Raw genomic sequence first — 18,700 nt, forward strand, 5'->3', positions numbered from 1 at the left:
GTCCCTTACATGAAGCATTGGATCCAGACGAGTTTCAGGTCCACAGTTCCTTACATGAAGCATTGGATCCAGATGAGTTTCAGGTTTTCACTTCAGTGAGCTAATTTGAGAGCATGTTAGATTTGTTTGTTTGTTTGTTTTAGTTTTTAGAATTACTTATTTTAAATTTATTTTACTGTTTTATATGTATGAGTGTTTTACTTGTATGTATGTTTGTGTACCATGTGCGTATATGCAGTGCCCAAGGAGGCCAGAACAATCAGATCCCATGGAACTGAAGTTACAGGTGGTTATGAGCCATCATGTGGGTGCTGGGAATTGAACTGGGGACCTCTAGAAGACCATCCAAGACTCTTAACTGTGGAGCCATCTCTCTAGGCCTATGAGATCATGTATGTTTTTAACGAAATATCTTCATAGGGTTTGACAACACTCTGTAATCCACTATAGTAAGCCTGTGGATGTCTATGTTAGTTTGACTACAAAATTTTCATAAATAGCCTTGCAGAATTGAGGTCAGATTTCATCACTAATTTGACAACAGCAGCAATAGTAGTTGTTTCCCAGGTACTTTTAGAGTTTGAAATTGAGAATAAAGAATTTCTGCCCTGAATAAATTTGTATATTTCATTCTCTTAAGCCTTTAAAAACATATTTGCTTTTTTAAAAAAATGGTAATGGAAACTAGATGCCTGAAGCAAGTGCTCCTGGCTGGCTCTCAGTTAAGATGGGCGGGACCGATGCCTTTCACTGGGGATGAGACAGGGCACCCAGCAAGGATGGGTGTCCTGTCTGGACCAGGCAAGCTTGCGCACACTGCAAGTAGTGTGGAGGGCAAGGATGCTGAGCCCAAGAATTATTCCAGTGAAATGCTTACAACAGTGGGAAGCTGCGCACAATTGTCTTGGGGATAGATGACATTTGTTCCATCAATGCTGCTGGTAAGCTGTGCTCTATAAATGTCTTACACAAACCCCCATGGTACATCTGTAGTCCCAGCAGAAATTGGCAGTCATGGTAAGTGACGGTATGTCAGCTCAACACAAGCTGGAGTTATCACAGAGAAAGGAGCCTCCCTTGAGGAAATGCTTCCATGAGATCCAGCTGTAAGGCATTTTCTCAATTAGTGATCAAGGCGGGAGGGCCCCTTGTGGGTGGTGCCATCCCTGGGCTGGTAGTCTTGGGTTCTATAAGAAAGTAGGCTGAGGAAGCCAAGGGAAGCAAGCCCGTAAGCAGCACCCTCCATGGCCTCTGCATCAGCTCCTGCCTCTAAATTCCTGCCCTGTGTGAGTTCCTGTCCTGACTTCCTTTGGTGATGAACAGCAATGTGGAAGTGTAAGCTGAATAAACCCTTTCCTCCCCAACTTGCTTCTTGGTCATGATGTTTTGTACAGGAATAGAAACCCTGACCAAGACAGTAGGTTCTAGTTACCATGTATCAGTCAGAACCAGTAGCATGTATATAAGGAGACTCACTGCCTGGGATTGTCTGGTAACTGCAAGAGTATAGAACCCACTGGCCCACCTAAAGGCTGAGTAGTGGCTGACACACATTCTGCAGATGGAATTTCTCAACACTTTGCTTTCTAAACTTGTTACCTATTTATCTTAATAGATATGACTTAAGGTATTATACTTCATTTATTTAAAAAAAAAACTGTATTAAGGTTCTCCAAAGACAGAACTGATGGAATGAACTAATATATATCTATATATTAGCAAGAGACTTATCTGAGTGGCTGATAAGCTTTAAGTAGTCTAACAATGTCTGTCTAGTGAGAGAAAAGCCAGTGACCCAATATTTGTTCAGTCCATGAGACTGGGGGTCTTAGCAGTCTCAATCTGATGCTGGAGTCCCAGAGAAGTCCTAGAGAGCTGCCAGGTTGTAGTCCACATTGGAGTACCAACAAAGTAGGTTCACACCAGCATCAGGATAGAGTGCATCAGGATAGATGAGCAGTCCAGTGAAAGGGTAACCAGACAAAAACCACAAGCTTTCTTCTGTGTCCTTTTATATGGGCTGCCACAAGAAGATGTGGCCCAGGTTTAGGGTGATCTTCTACCTCAGTAATCCAACCAATAAGTCCCCCATAGGTGTGCCCAGCTATTTGAGCATTAGATACTTCCAAATGTAATTGAGTTGACAACCAAGATTAGCCATCACACAGACCCTCTGAAGTACACTGGCTGTATCCACACACTATAGGCATTCACACACTGCAGGCATCCACTCACTGCAGGCATCCACACACTGCAGGCATCCACTCACTGCAGGCATTCACACACTGCAGGCATCCACACACTGCAGACATCCACTCACTGCAGGCATTCACACACTGCAGGCATCCACACACTGCAGGCATTCACACACTGCAGGCATCCACACACTGCAGGCATTCACACACTGCAGGCATCCACACACTGCAGGCGTCCACTCACTGCACACATTCACACACTGCATACATTCACATACTTCATGCATCCACACACTGCACGAATTCACACACTGTACACATTCACACACTACATGTGTCTACACACTGCATGCAGCCACACACTGCATTCATCCACACACTGCACACATGCACACACTACATGCATCTACACAGTGCACACATTCACATACTGCACACATTCACACACTGCACACATGTACACACTGCACATATGCACACACTGCATGCATCCACACACTGCACACATTCATACACTGCATGCATGTATACACTGCACACATTCACACACTACATGTGTCTACACACTGCATGTATCCACACACTGCAGCATCCACACACTGCACACATTCACACACTTCATGCATCCACACACTGCAGGCATCCACACACTGCATGTATCCACACACTTCATGCATCCACACACTGCAGGTATCCACATACTGCATGCATCGCTGCTTCTATGCAGCTGCACCCAGCCTCGCCTGTTTGTAGAAGTTGCATGGCTGCTTCCAGGTAGCGTCACCCATTCTTCCTTGTTTGAGGAAGGCACTAGGCCTGGCAGGCAGAGGCTCACCATTTCCTTTGATGCTGGGTGATGAAGGCCCTGGGGCACCAGCTGAATATGTCAAATTAGCATCATGTATCTATGCATTCAGCTATTGTAGTTGGTGCTTTGTCTGGAATGAGTATATCAGAGCTCTCCGAGGGAAAATGACCATACCAATTTAAGGTTACATTTTGAGTTAATCTTAGTAGTTACCTGGGACCTTGGGCCCCATGACTGGCTAGCCTGAATCTTTGACACCAAAAATTTGAGAAAAATTGATACCTACCCAGAAGAGTTGTAAGCACCAAAGAAAGTAAGACACTTTTAAACTCTGGTCTGGAAAAGTGCCATTTTTATTCCTCATAAGTATTTATAAAAAAGCATGACTAAATTTATGTAATTTATTTCCTTAACTACATATTGAAAATCATATCAACCTCAAATTCCCTGCGAGATCTCATGGTGAAATCTGGCATATTGCACTTATCTGAAGGGAGCATTTGAAGTTTAATCTAAAGGAAGGGGTGTGCACAGTTGGGACATTTTTTAATTCGCCAGCCAGCCATACATTTGGGAGGAAAAAGAAGTCTGCCATTGAGTACTATAAATTGTTTCCGGGTGGCAGTTCAGCGTGAGAGATCTGGAAGAGGCTAGAAAGATGAATACAATGAATACGTTCTTGAGATTTCTTTGTGTTGTTCTGAAGCCAGGAAGTGTTGACCCAACAGCTCCCTGGACACGTTCCCCTTGCATGTTTCTAAGTGTTTTAGCAGTGAGTCCTCCAACTCCAATCCAGCTGCCGGACATGAAGGCCGAGGCCACAGCTGTCGTCTCACAAAGACATCCTGAGTGTGCTGCAGAAGAGGCAGTGATCAGAGACAGATGTGGCTGTGTTCCTCACAGGTGGTAGCCTCACTAGCCATAGACAGGTACAGCTTCCCATCAGGACACGCACAGATCTCATAGAATCCAGTAGAGCTGCCAGAGGGACCCTGTGTCCCCTGCTTCAACTTGGCCAAACCCACAGTTTCAGCATCGAGCACCAGCTGTTTGGGAGAAAGTGAGACGTGAGGAAGGAGGAATGAACCGCATTAAGGTAAATTCATATTCCCAGCATATTCCAAGAAAGGAGTTTCCTCCCGTGGAAAACGAGCTGGGTTCCGAGCTGGGTACCTGTCTGTGCTTGCATTCTGTAAGAATGGCTGAGCTGGGTACCTGTGCTCGCATTCTATCTGAATGGCTGAGCTTGGGTCCTGCCTGGCTCGCATCCTATCAGAATGGCCAAGCTTGAGTCCTGCCTGTGCTCGCATCCTATCAGAATGGCCAAGCTTGGGTCCTGCCTGTGCTCGCATCCTATCAGAATGGCCGAGCTTGAGTCCTGCCTGGCTCGCATCCTATCAGAATGGCCGAGCTGAGTACCTGCTTGTGCTCGCATCCTATCTGAACAGCCTGCTTCTTTTAACTCAGAGTTCTAGTCTTTGTGCAGGTCGGGCTGAGCATCCTTCGCTATTGTGGAAAGAGACCAATATTGTGGAAAGAGACCATATTTTCCTTTACCCCTAGCTGGGAAAACTGGCCCACTGTTTTACAATTAGTTCAGTAAACTAGATTGCTTTTCAGTTCTGTATTGCTTCACTTCTTTTATTTAAAAAAAAAAAATGCCTTTTGAAGTTATTTGGCAAAAGTGACAGAATTGTTATGCTAATTCACGCTCGTGATTTATGCTGAATTCATGTTAAATTGTCTCCTCCCCTTTAGGATAACACACAATCCACAGAAATGGGTTCATCATTATTTTTACCTGTGGATCTCAGACTTTCTCCTGATTTAATTTGTGATTTTTTTTTTAAGAGACGAATTCACTTGACTAGCTGTTAACCATTTCTCTAAACTCTTAATATTATTTGGAACCCTTCTGACGTCTCTTAAGTGTTGAATGGACTAGACCTGAAGACTAAAGCAGTCCCATGGGGACCACCCGGTTTAATTAAACTGGAATGTTAGCAAAGAGCCATTAATGAGGCAGGGAAAGCATTCTGCTAAGGATTTGAGAACAGTCACCTTGAGCAGATCGCCCCTTCCTCCCAAGCCGCAGTGGTTAAAGGGAAATGGATACTTTGTAGGCTGGCATAATGTCTTCATTGTCCACAGCTTACAGCTCTCTTCCATTCCTCCAGTTCTCAGCCAGAAACCCCCATCTCCTAATGAGCTGTCAGCATTGCTGCAGGACAGACAGCTTACTCTGTGTGGCCTTACACAGGGCAGAGGCTATCCAGTGGGCACTGTGCAGTGCCAGGGCATCTTTGAGTACTTGCTTTTTCCCCGGTTGGCTGTTAACTCAGCCTCCCTGCCCTCTCCTGTTTTGTGCCTCATAGGTTAATTGTGTCCACCCCTTTCTTTTCCTCCACTGACAGCCCACTGTGTTTTGCTGCTCACCATGTCAGGCAGGAGTCCAGACGTCTATCCTCCCTTTGTTCAGTTCCTAGTCATGGGGAATGGCAACTGGGATTATAGGTTGCATTGTGGGCTACATGCAAAAACACCTCATGATTTCACAGATGGAAATACGGCCATTTAAAAACTGAAGCTTCGTGCAGTGTGTGATAATACTGTGTCTCCACAGTAAGATTACAAAACCCTTGATCTCCATCTTTGACCTTGCGAGCTCCAGATCTCATAAGTTCTTTAAGTTTCAGTTTGTAGATGATGTTCATGTCTTCCCTGTAAGCTGTCCTGTGGATTCTGTCCATATACCTGGAGTGACTTCTCATAATCTTTAAGACATCACAGTACATCCTAACTACATTTTCCTATTCATGTTAAATGAACATCAACTCAAAATGTTATATTGGTGTCTCAAGATCACAGACATGTTTAAGCAAACATTTCCCCCATTTGTTTAATGAGGAGACAGGCACAGAGAGCCAGCAAACCTTCCAGAAGACACACACACATATACATATATCATAAGACTGATAAACCACAGGGGCCCAGGCTTCCCCATTTGCAACTTTCCTGCACTGAGCTTTGCAAATATTTTCTGCTAACTGTCCCTGGAGCCTGAGGCATAGCTGAGGAGGGAGCGTGTAACCATGCACCTCCACTGAGCTAGTGACTTAGGACAACATTACACATGCATACACGGGTGAAGTGGAAACTTAAGGGTTCTTTGGAGAGTCAGTTGTGTTGGATGGGGTTTTGCTAGGGTGAACACATGAAGAAGTGTTTTCCTAAAGTGGACACGGGTGAAAGACTAAGACAGACTCATGAAGGAACATTTCACTGAAGCAGAGGGGATGTTCTGCTAAAAAAAAACAAAAGCAAAACAAAACACCACATGCAAGGACACGCGATGAAGGATTCTTTGCTAACAATACAAATGTATTGGTCCGCCTTACATTGCATAGTTGAACTCTATTTGTTCGGATTCTGCAGACAGGCTGATTGTATGCACATGATGAGGCAGGACCTGTGTTGAGTGAGGCACATGGAAGACACATGATGTTTGGAGGGTATAAATAGGACTCGAAGGAGTGACAGGGACAGAGCTTGGCTTGCTGGTACAGTTAGCTGTTCAACACTTGTGGTTCTGGAGTCTTTGCTGATCTTTGCTTCCCTGAGAGAGGCACAGCTTCTCCTGGCATTCCTCCTGGTCCCTCCTGCTGACTGACTGTGGCTGTCTCTTTTAGATCGTGTCACTGTTGCTGATTCCTGTTTGCTATCTTGACTACTGAAATGGTCTGCTGTTGTATCCGTGAAGTGTTTGCTAGTGGATTGAACTGCAGTTGCCTGCTAACCTGTGAACTGAACTGCCAATTTCCAGACAACACAGACAGGAGTTGCTCCAAAGAACCTTTCTAAACAGGTTCACTTCCCCACCCCCCTGCCCCTGTATCCTTTCTTTTCCAACACCTCTGGTGGCTGTTGGGCTAAAAGGGGTCAGGGGAACTTAAAGCGCTTAAGAACCATCATTAAAAATAGGATTTGAAAAGAGTTACATAGCTACATTCAAACTCCAAAATGACATTGTGATGGAGCTGCTTAAAAAGACTTTGTGAACCATCGCCTTATTTGAACATAAAAACAAGGCCCTGCTCTGTGCGATGTGCACTGCACAACTGCAACCAGCTAACACTCCAACCGGTTGATTTATTGTACACAGCCTGCAATGTCTGGTTTCCCACTGACTGAAGCCAAGCTTTCAACTTCTATTAATAAAGGAAGTTCTACAAATGATGGTATAGGCTGTATCTGTTATACTACTTTACTCCAGTTGGCCTTTGGAAAAAATTCATTTTTCCTTGTTCATTTTACTTTGCACTAAACTCTGTGCATGCAAACATGGTGCTCTGGGCAACAAGAGAGCACAGCTGTCGCCTACAAACAACCCCTGTGATGCCCATGCTGGGAACACACAGGAGTCACCAGGAAATGGGAAAATTGATGTTGTCTGTGGTGCTTTTCACAAGTGACAGTAAGGAGTGTCTTGGTGATGCAGATGCCAGTGTAGGAAAGTGAGCCCACTGGGGAATAAATATAACCTTCCATGCCCTTCTCCCCCACCACACTGTCTGTGCTATGCCTTTCATCATGGCTCACTACAAACCAGCAGAAGGTTAGCACACTGACGTCCCGGTGGGGACAGCACTCAGACACCTCATCAACGTATGATAGGAGCTTCATCCTAGAACTCACCACTCCATCACTACTCTGCAAGATGATGTCCATCTGAGAAAGGGCCTCCAATTTCCCAGCGTGAGCTTTAATGTGAACCCCCCTTGGGGCATCCATGCTTAGACTCCGAGTTGGGGATTCTAACCTGAAATGAGAAAAAAAATTGAGGCATCTTTACTTTTGGAACCTGAAGTCAGAGAAGGAGGAAAGGTACTTGGCAAAAATCAACAAAATGGGGCTGGATAAATGGTTCGGTGGTTAAGAGCACAGGCTACTCTTCCAGAGGACCCAGGTTCAATTTCCAGCACCCATATGGTGGCTCACAGTTCTCTGTATCTGAAGTTCTAGGGGATCCATGCATGCCTGTGGTCCAGAGACAAACATGCGGATAAAACACTCATGCACATAAAATAAAAATAAAACTAAAAAAAAAAAAATAATCAACAAAACAGCCAGGTATGTCAGCATTTTGGAGACTAAAGCAGGGGGATCATGAGTTTGAGGCCAGTCTGGACTACATAGGAAGACCCTATTTTTAAAAAAAGTAAAAGCCAATCAAACATGTTGGTAAAATTAAATAAGTATTTTCAAGGACACAAAAAAGAGAAAAATGTAAAAAGCAACATTGAAGCAAAATGGAAGCTTGGATGGAAAGGGCCTTCTAAAATTTTATATTTGTGAAGAGATGTATTGACTTAAACTTAGTTAAAATGTAATTTTCTTCATGCATATGAAAATTCCCAGCACCATCTCTAAAAGTAGAATCATGGTATGAAATATGGATGGGAGACAATGGAAAGGGCCGGCTCACCCAACTGAGGTGAGAAAGAAGAAAGAACCAGCCCAGGAAATAAAGCACAGGCTGGCTGATGGAGTGCCAGCATGGAGTGCCAGCCATTGTAGCAAGGACAGTAAGGACGGCTACATTCACCCATTCATTCTTTTTTTTTTTTTTTTTATTGGATGATTTATTTACATTTCCTATGTTGTCCCCTTACCCCATCCCCCACCACCCCCTCGGAACCCCCAATCCCCTCGCCCCTCCTCCTTCTTCTCTGTGGATGTAACCTCTATCTACCCCCCCACTCCCACCTCCCCACCCTCAATATTCCCACCCCCTGGGGCATCCAGCCTTCATGAGGTCAAGGTTCTCTTCTTCCACCTATGCCCAGCAGGGCCCTCCACTTTTACATATTCAGCTGAAGCCCTGGATCCCCCCCTAAGTGCTCCCAGGCTGGTGGTTTAGACCCTGGGAGCTGTGGTTGGTTGGTATTGTTGCTCTCCTCATGGTGCCGCAAACCCTTTCAGCTCCTTCAGTCTTCACTCTAACTCCTCTATTGAGAACCCCATGATCAGTTCAATGGCTAGTTGTGAGCATCTGCCTCTGAATATGTCTGACTCTTGAAGGCCTCTGAGGAGATATCCATATCAGGCTCTTATCAGCATGCAGTTCCTGTCTTCCACATCAGCATCTACCTTTGGTGATTGCACATGGGATAGATACTCAGGTGGAGTGGTCTTGAGACGGCCCCTCCTTCAGTTTCTGTCCCTCACTTTGTCTCCATATTTGCTCCCTTGAGTATTTTGTTGCTCCTTCTAAGAAGGACCGAATCACCCTCACTTGGTCTTCCTTCTTTATGGGCTTCATGTGGCCTGTGAGTTGCATCTTGGGCATTTCAAGGTTCTAGGCTAATATCCAATAATCAGTGAGTGAATACCATGTGTGTTCTTTTGTGATTGGCTTACCTCACTCAGGATGATAATTTCTAGTTCCATCCATTTACCTAGGAACCTCTCGAATTCATTGTTTTTAATAGCTGAGTAATACTCCATTGTGTAAATATACCACATTTTTTGAATCCATTCCTCAGTTGAAGGACATCTGGGTTCTTTCCAGCTCCTGGCTATTATAAATAAGGCTGCTATGAACATAGTTGAGCATATGTCCTTATTATATGTTCGAGCATCTTCTGGGTATATGCCTAGGAGTGGTATAGCTGGATCCTCGGGTAATGCTATGTCCAATTTTCTGAGGAACCGCCAGACTGATTTCCAAAGTGGTTGCACCATCTTGCAGTCCCACCAACAATGGAGGAGTGTTCCTCTTTCTCCACACCCTCGCCAGCATCTACTATCACCTGAGTTTTTAATCTTAGCCATTCTGACTGGTGTGAGATGGGATCTCAGGGTTGTTTTGATTTGCATTTCCCTGACGACTAAGGATGCTGAACATTTCTTTAGATGCTTCTCGGCCATTCGAGTTTCTTCCATTGAAAATTCTTTGTTAAGCTCTATACCCCATTTTTTAATAGGGTAATTTGGTTGTCTGGAGTCTGATTTCTTGAGTTCTTTGTATATATTGGATATTAGCCCTCTATCAGATGAAGGATTGGTAAAGATCTTTTCCCAATTTGTTGGTTGTCGTTTTGTCCTATTGACAGTGTCCTTTGCCTTACAGAAACTTTGCAATTTTATGAAGTCCCATTTGTCAATATGCTCGATCTTAGAGCATATGCCATTGGAGTTCTGTTCAGGAACTTTTCCCCTGTGCCCAAGTATTCGAGGCTTTTCCCCACCTTCTCTTCTATTAGTTTCAGTGTATCTGGTTTTATGTGGAGGTCCTTTATCCACTTAGACTTGAGCTTTGTACAAGGAGATAAGAATGGATCAATTTTCATTCTTCTACATGTTGTCCTCCAGTTGAACCAGCACCATTTGTTGAAAATGCTGTCCTTTTTCCACTGGACAGTTTTAGCTCCTTTGTCAAAGATCAAGTGACCATAAGTGTGTGGGTTCATTTCTGGGTCTTCAATTCTATTCCATTGATCTTCCTGCCTGTCTCTGTACCAATACCAGGTAGTTTTTATCACTATTGCTCTGTAGTACAGCTTGAGGTCAGGGATGGTGATTCCTCCAGAAGTTCTTTTATTGTTGAGAATAGTTTTCGCTATCCTGGGTTTTTTGTTATTCCATATGAATTTGAGAATTTCCTTTTCTAACTCTGTGAAGAATTGAGTTGGGATTTTAATGGGGATTGCATTGAATCTGTAGATTGCTTTTGGCAAGATGGCCATTTTTATTATATTAATCCTGCCAATCCATGAGCATGGGAGATCTTTCCATCTTCTGAGATCTTCTTCATTCATTCTTGAATATTCCTGTGATGGCTGGTCTCAGCTGTCAACCTGAGATCCACAGTCATCTGGGAGGTAGGATTCTGAGCATGCCTGTGGGATTATCTTGATTAGGTTAATAGAGGACGCAAGACCTACTACACCCATGTGACCTTGTTGGAGTAGGTGTGGCCTTGTTGGAATAGGTGTGGCCTTGTTGGAGTAGGTGTGGCTTTGCTGGAATAGGTGTGGCCTTGTTGGATGTGTGTCACTGGGGGGGTAGGCTTTGAGACTCACATGCTCAAGTTCTACCCATTGCAGAAGAGACCCTCCTCCTAGCTGCCTGCAGAAGAGTCTTCTCCTGGCTGCCTTCAGATCAAGATGTAGAACTCTCAGCTCCTCTATTACCAGGTCTGCCTGCATCAATGTCATGCTTCCTGCCATGCTGATAATGGAATAAACCTCTAAAACTGTAAGCCACACCCAATAAAATGTTTTTCTTTATAAGAGTTGCCTTGGTCATGGTGTCTTTTCACAGCAATGGAAACCCTAAGATACCTAGGTTGGGTCCAAGGCTGTACAGAAAAAATTAAGTAAGCTGGGCATAGACGTTCATCCCTCTCCACATCCTAAGTGTGGGTAGGTGTAATCAGACCACCTTCAGGCATCTGTGACCCTGACTTCCCAGACTAGGAGCTTAAATAAAACCTCTTCTTGATTTTGTCAGTATATTCAATCACAGAAAAAAAAAAAAAGACAAGAAACTAAGGCAACACTCATAGAGAAATGTAAATTAAAAATAACATCATGACTACATATGATCCCCCATTTCATGGTGCCTTCTAGGTGGTCCACTGTGTCAAGATGAAGCTGAAAATCTCCTTCCCAGCCACCAGCAGTTGGGAACTAAAAAAGCTAGAAGAAACCAAAAACTTTTCAGTCTCTCTTAAGATGATATCTGTTAACACATCTGAAAGCCCTTAAATAGAAAAGTAAGAACCCCAAGATTCAGTGTCTTGTTACTCTACGTGTTGTACAATACAGACACCTACATATTGGTGTCACTGGAAATTAGTATTGAGGTTCCTGAAAAGAGATCACATGACTCAGCTATACTACACTTCAGTATATACCGAAGGACCCTGTCAGCACACTACATGGATACGTGAACATTCATGTTTATTGCTACATTGTTCACAGGAGTCAAAATATGGACCCATCCCAGATGCCCATCAACAGATGAATGAATAAAGAAAACGTGTTGCACGTTTACACAGTGGAGCTGTAAAGAATGTAATTATTCAGCTGTAAAGAATGAAACTATGCCATTGACTTAATAGAACTAGAGACCATTGTGCTAAAAGACTCAGAGATGATGATGTTTTCTCTCAAGACATGACGGTAGAAGCAGGGGATATTGGGAGAAGATGGGGAGGACAAGCAAGGGAATTGAGAGGAAAAGAAAGACAAAATGTTTTATATCATGTTTTATATCATGTGCAATCATTCTATCTTTGTATGATACAAAGCAGAAGGAAAGTATTTCAGGAGCGAGCAAGACTAGCCTGGAGGGGAGGAGGGGGAGTAATAAAGGGTGAATATCAACAAAATACATTGGGATAGATGTTAAAATGTCATAATTAAACTCATTATTTTGTTGTTTCCTTTTCTTTAATTGAAAATAGATTGTTCATGCAGTATATTCTGATTGTGGTTCCCTTGGAAGTCTTCCAAGAATCCCCCACACACACACAGCTTCCTTTCATTGGGATGCACATCCTCACTCACTAGAAAAAAAAAGACAACTAAAGAATAATAATAAAACTAAACAAACTGAATATAACAAAACAGATCAGACAGAGCTGAAAGGGCATGAGATATACACGTAGACACAGAGACACCTTGACTTTCTCCAAATGATGGACTGTAACCTAGAACTGTGAGCTAAATAAACCTTTTCTTCCTAAAGTTGCTTTTGTTAGGATATTTTTATCACAGAAACAGAAAGAATACTGAGTCAGTAAGCCAAGGTTTATCTTTAATTCTGAGACATAGTTTGTAAAATGATTACATTCACTTTAAAGCAAATCTCTAAAATTTCTATCTTATTTCAAGATGTTTTTAATGAATTAGTTTTACAAGATATTCAGTAATTTTATGCCTTACGAAAATTTCTTCATCCTCAGTGATAGAATTCTTTAGCATTGATCTGATGACCCTTTATAAAATTAATGAACATTATTATAGTTCAATAATCATCACTGTTGATTTTTGTTACAAATGTCTCTAGATGGATAAAATGTTGAGATAGTATTTAAAGGTTAGTTTGGCTAAGGATTATCCATGGACAGTGAAGAATGCAGTCAGATACTTCATTAGAATATAACACGAACGGCCTCTAGCTCAATTTTGATAGAATCCCTGTGCCTATCTAAAACCTCACGATCCACATTTACTGTCTATATTTCTGTCGTGTTCTGGTGTTCTGAACATCCACCAGAATCGCCCACTAAACTCTGTATATATTATCTTAGGGCATCATTACCTTGTAGAAGCATTTCTCTTCCATATTTACTAACTGATGCCAAAAGGTTACAACCCCATGGTCAGCAATGGCCTCATGTGGTGGTTCTGATTTTCTGTTACTTTTTCCTCTCTGATAAAATACTTGAAAGAAGCAACTTAAAAGAGGAAGGATTTACTTTGGCTCATGGTTTAGGGAGGTGCAATCTATCATGATGGGGACAGCATGGCAGTAAGCACTCTATGACACTGACGCTCGAGATGGTCTGCTCACAGCTTGGTAGGTTAAGAACCTGGTTATAATACTCAGAGCCCTAACCATTCCTTATTACCAGGACCCACTGCTGAAGGTTTTATATCTCCCCCAACAGTGCCACTAACTGAGGAGGAGCAACTGCCCAAATACGTGTCTGTGGGGGAGGGTCTACATTCTTATTATGATAGACCATTTATTTAAAAATATTATTTGGTCTTTGATACAACACTGTATTAGCAGAATTAACAGTGGATCTAGCAGCCTAGAATGGCAGATATACTCTGTAAGAGTGAACCTATGTAGAAAACTATTCAATCATCATGCGCAAATACATCAACGGTTGAGGACCGTTACAAAAGGAGAGACACAGTGTACGCCTCTTGCGTGAAGTGCATAGGATAGTCAAGTCCACTGAGGTGGAAAGTAGTGTTGTGTTTACCAGGGCTGAGGTGGGGAGGGGAGGGTGGAGGACTACTTAAGGGGGTGGAATCTCAGTTCAAAGAGAGAAAAGCTCTGGAGATGGACTACAGCAATGGCTCAAAAACAGTTGGGATGACGTAATGTCACTAAAGCATACACTAAGCATGGCTGCATGGCAGACTGTAGATGATGGGCATTTCTTTCTCTTTCTTTTAGATTTTTTTATTGGATATCTTATTTATTTACAATTCAGATGTCTTCCCCTTTCCCCATCCTCCCCCAGAAAACCCCTATCCTATTCCCCCTCCTGCTTCTTGCTTTTTTTTCTTTATTAATATTTTAAGTTAACATACAAAGTACTGGGTTTTATTGCAGCATCCTCATACATGTGTCGTTAGAGTTCTGATTTGTTTCCTCTGCCCCTTCCCTTTCTTCCTCCAGCTAGTTTCCTCATCTGATTTCCTGTCACATGTATTCCAGATGATGTGCATTTTTACCATAGATACTAAAGCTTTCTAAAATTTTTACAAATATGAATTTATCCTGTACTTGCTTTTATAACATTATTTCCTTAGTGAATAATATATGTGTATATGTATGTGTATGTGTACTGGTATGTGCACACACAGAGACACACATGTGCACTTACACACCTGGGCATGCACCTACAATTGGAATTAACTAACATTTCAAGAATGCTTATTTCAAATTTCAAGGTCTATGTGGGACTCTGTACTCTTCTGTGAGGCTTTAGATTTTTTTTTAAGGTGGAGTAGGGATGGACAGTGGAACAGAAGGGACCCCCTCAGAGGGAAAAATTTTTCAAAGGCCTGGGGTTGGAAGGGGTAGTAGATGCTCAAGTTGTGTGAGGGAGAAGAGGACGGCTAGGCCCAGCCCTACCCCTGCAGGGCCCTGTGCACCCACCCATCATAACCATGGCGGATGCAGAAGCAACAGAGTATTTAAAACAGTGTCTGCTGAGCAATGTTCCTCTGGCAGGAGTGTGAGGAGCAGACTCCTACTGTCCTCTGGAGCCTGAACAGAGGCCGTGGGGACAAGAGAGGAAGAGCATGAAGCCACATCGAAGTTCAGATCCAACAATGGACTTGCCGAGTTCTAATGAGCAATAACCAGTTAGTTATATGCAGGAAACCCTGAAAGTAAAGGCGACCAATGCAGTAGGAGTGAGGAGGGCGCGCTGTGAGCACCCCTCATTGTTCGCTACAAGAATGTTGTTTACACTGAGTAAACTCTTACCTAAGGTCTTGAAATGGGTCAGCTCTGACAAGGGGTGTCTCCACTGAGTGTTCAAAAAGAGCTCCTTCTGGCCCTAAAAGAAAGCCCAGAGATGTGTCAGAAACAAAATACAAGATGTACCGTCAGCCAAATTAACAGCCAGTCCAGCCAGAAGGCTGAGCATCTGTAATCCCAGAATCCAGAGTTTTTGAGAGTTGGCTTAACCATAAAGAGTGGAAAATCCCAACACACATCCTACGTTTAGCTACTGTTGGAGACCAGAGCTCACATTTTAAATCTGCCCACTGTAGAGCTTCATTACCTAAGTAACAGGCAATGCTAGCAGGAAAGTCAAGCTGTGGTCAGAGCACAGCTACTTACCACCCTTAAGGCGGAGGGGCAGACTGTGGCCCAGGGTGCTCAGTGTGAGCCTTTTGATAAACAGTCACAAGTGACATACAAAGTGTGCAGGTGAGGAGTCACACAAAGCAGCAGGGCAGACGGTGCTGAGTACCCGAAAATAAAGGCAGAAGCCTCTGTGTTGGGCACAGAGGTTCCTCGGGGCAACGCTAATCCACTCTTCACGTTAATTTAAAGTATTTCTTACCTTGAGTATCATGGACATATACACAGATTTAATCAGCCGTGCTTCATCTGTGTACACCTACTACGATATTTGATATTTCCGGTGCGTTATTTATCCACTAGGTCTGCCAGGCCAAAGCTCGGCTCCTCCCTGGGTCTCGCTCATACCTAGACTCCACAAATAACTGGGCCCCTTCCCAGATTTAGGACGCATCCTGCTTGGACCTCACCTCTAACCAGACCCCACCCTCGGTTTAGGCCACACCCCTGCATAGACCACACCCTGTCTGGGCCACACCCCGCCTAGGCCACACCCTTGTACCAATTTCTGCCCTAGTTTGTTTTCTATTGTTTTGATAAATACTATAACCAAAAGCAACACAGGAGGAAAAGGCTTATTTTAGTTTACAGGTTCAGGTCTTATCACTGATGGCCGTCTAGGAAGTGGTTAGAAATGCAGTCTTGAGTCCTGTACCAAACCTTCTTGTTTATGATTTAGACGTGAAATACTCCTCCAGACTCATGTGTTTCATCACTAGGTCTCTAGTAACGTTGAGACTGTGGAACCTTTAGGGGGCTGGCTCAGCTGGAGGAGGTGGGTTGCTAGGGGCAGGTCTTGGCGTTCCTTGCTCTTCTTTTCGGGTCTGAGCTCTGTCTGCTTTCTGACCCTCTGAGGTGTGTAACGCTGTGCTGGGCCATCTGCTCCCTCAGCCAAAGAGCAGGCAGGTTCAGCCTCCGTGACTTCTCTCCCACAAGGGACTGTCTCTCCTGAACTGTGAGCCAGAAGACTTTCCCCCTCCAGATGCTTCTGGCAGATGCTTTATTATAGTGACAAGAAAAGGAATGGAAACACTACTGAAACAGATTCCAGGGACAAGCACAGTAAATACAGACACAGCAAGCCCTGAGGTGGCTCTGATGTGTATCGGTCACTTACACCGCAACTGCCATGAGCTTCCTGTCTGCTTCACATGCAACACTCTAGCCTGACAGAAGCCCTGACTATGGAGTGGCTCATTCTCTGTAAAAGATGGCTGGGTTTGATGGAATCCACGTTTTTGTTTATACCCCTTTCTCTACATTTTAATATTAACCCCCTGCAGTGCAGTAAGACTTTTCCAAGAGCTTTGCAGACTTGGCACGCATTCATCTTGACCCAGCAAGAGTAGATTGGTGGTACCAACACACTCCAACACATCAGGAGACAGACCCACTGACAACTTACATGCAGCTAGTACACAAATGGCAGCTAGGTCAAGAAAGCCAATGTTTCCTATACAGGTGACCTTCCACTTATAACGGTGCTATGCTCCAGTAACCATGTCATAAACTGATAATATCCCAAGTGGAAGATACATTGAAACTACCCAACATACCAACCATACCATCTCAGCAGCAGAGCTGCTGTGTACTGAGGTAGTTCAATCCTATGTGATCCAAGGGCTGGCTAGCAGGTAAAGCATTGGCCACAGTAGCTGTCCAGTCAGATGGCACCACATAGTGCTAGACCAGGAAAATATTCACATTAAAACTCCCAGTAACTTTCTACTAACCTGTGTGTCATGTCTCATCATAACAAGGTAGACAAGTTGAACCATCACAAATCAGAGACCATATGTGCTTTGGGCCAATGGGTTCTGTCAGATACTTAGTTAGCTACTTACTCCTTGCTCCTTTATTTATTAAGCAGTAAGTGTGCCTGGTTATGTGCACATGTGTGTATGTATGACTGTGTGTGTGCCTGTGTGCATGAGCAAGTGTGTGTGTGTGTGAGTGAGTATGTGTGAGTATGTGTGTGCATGTGTATGTGTGTGTATGCGTGTGTGTGTGTTTGTGTGTGTGTGCGCGTGTGTGTACATCTCACCATGTAGCCCAAGTCTCAAATTCATGATCTTCTACCACTGCCTACAGAGTGTCAGGACTACAGGCTCATGCCCCCTCCCCCACACCTGTTTTAATTTATTATCATTGGTTTCTTTCCTAGTATCTTTTTGAAAGAAAGGAAGCCAGGACACTGCTTCTGTGATGTAAGCTGCAGCATTAGGTCATCACTTTACACGTGCTTGGAAATGATGCATATGCTACATAAATTTGTATATAAGGGGTTGATTCTACTTCCTGGTAACACAGTGAGAGTATATTGCTACTTTGGGCTTTCCAATTCGTGCAGAAAAAATCCAGGAAGTGGCTTAATCATACCTGTCTGTACCTCTAGTCTCCCAGAAGCACAGCAAGTGAGTTTACAACATTCTGAAAACATTTTGCAGAGAATTTTTTCTGCTGAAGGCTAGCCCAGTGAGCGCTCAATTCCACTTTTAACTCAACCAGAGGAGAAGCTGTTGTGTAGACACATGGGATAGTCAAGTACCTAGCATACGGAGAATAATGCCAGACGTGGACCATACAGAGAGATATGTAAGCCGTTGGCTACAGCGACTGGAAAGAGATAGAGGAGAAAGAAGGTGGATGAAGCTCTGAGGATGGCCTCATCCTTCAGATACAAACAGAATGTCAAAAGAAATGCAAGAAGACCGTGAACACAGCCAGCTGCCTTTCCTTAGGGGAGTGCAGAGCAGAGCTGGGACCGATTAGCTGTCACTGGCTATCTCCAGCTATCTCCACATACCTGTTACCCGCAGTCTGCCTGTGCCAACCATGACGCCCTGCTCCTCGGCAGTGAACAATGGCCTGCCATCTTCAGAACTGATCTGAAAGCGCTGGTTCTGGACTTCTACCATCTGCGCACCTGAAAGACCAATCAGTACAGCATATTAGCCGTGTTTACTGTAAGCCGCATTGATTCCTTGTTTTTACAACTCTTGTGTCAACCACTACTGAACAAAGCACTTCCCTGTGTGTACTGGCTTCCCTGTGTGTACTGGCTTCCCTG

General features: G+C 43.7%; 1 protein-coding gene across 2 annotated transcripts in view; it reads right to left on the minus strand.

Moving 5' to 3' along the window:
- Nucleotides 1-3,338: 3,338 nt before the first annotated feature.
- Nucleotides 3,339-18,700, minus strand: part of Sgcg (sarcoglycan gamma) — a 66,160-nt gene continuing 50,798 nt past the window's right edge. For both annotated transcript variants that reach the window (XM_028758684.1, XM_028758683.1), the window contains 4 exons: nt 18,437-18,556; nt 15,247-15,319; nt 7,699-7,822; nt 3,339-4,049 (listed from right to left, as the gene is read on the minus strand). In XM_028758684.1, the coding sequence (XP_028614517.1) occupies nt 3,876-4,049; nt 7,699-7,822; nt 15,247-15,319; nt 18,437-18,556 (491 nt within the window). In that variant the 3' untranslated portion in view covers nt 3,339-3,875. The remainder of the gene's footprint in view (nt 4,050-7,698; nt 7,823-15,246; nt 15,320-18,436; nt 18,557-18,700) is intronic.

This window comes from Grammomys surdaster, unplaced genomic scaffold (genome assembly GCF_004785775.1).
Source record: "Grammomys surdaster isolate TR1022 unplaced genomic scaffold, NIH_TR_1.0 126219, whole genome shotgun sequence".
Taxonomy (NCBI): Eukaryota; Metazoa; Chordata; class Mammalia; order Rodentia; family Muridae; genus Grammomys; species Grammomys surdaster.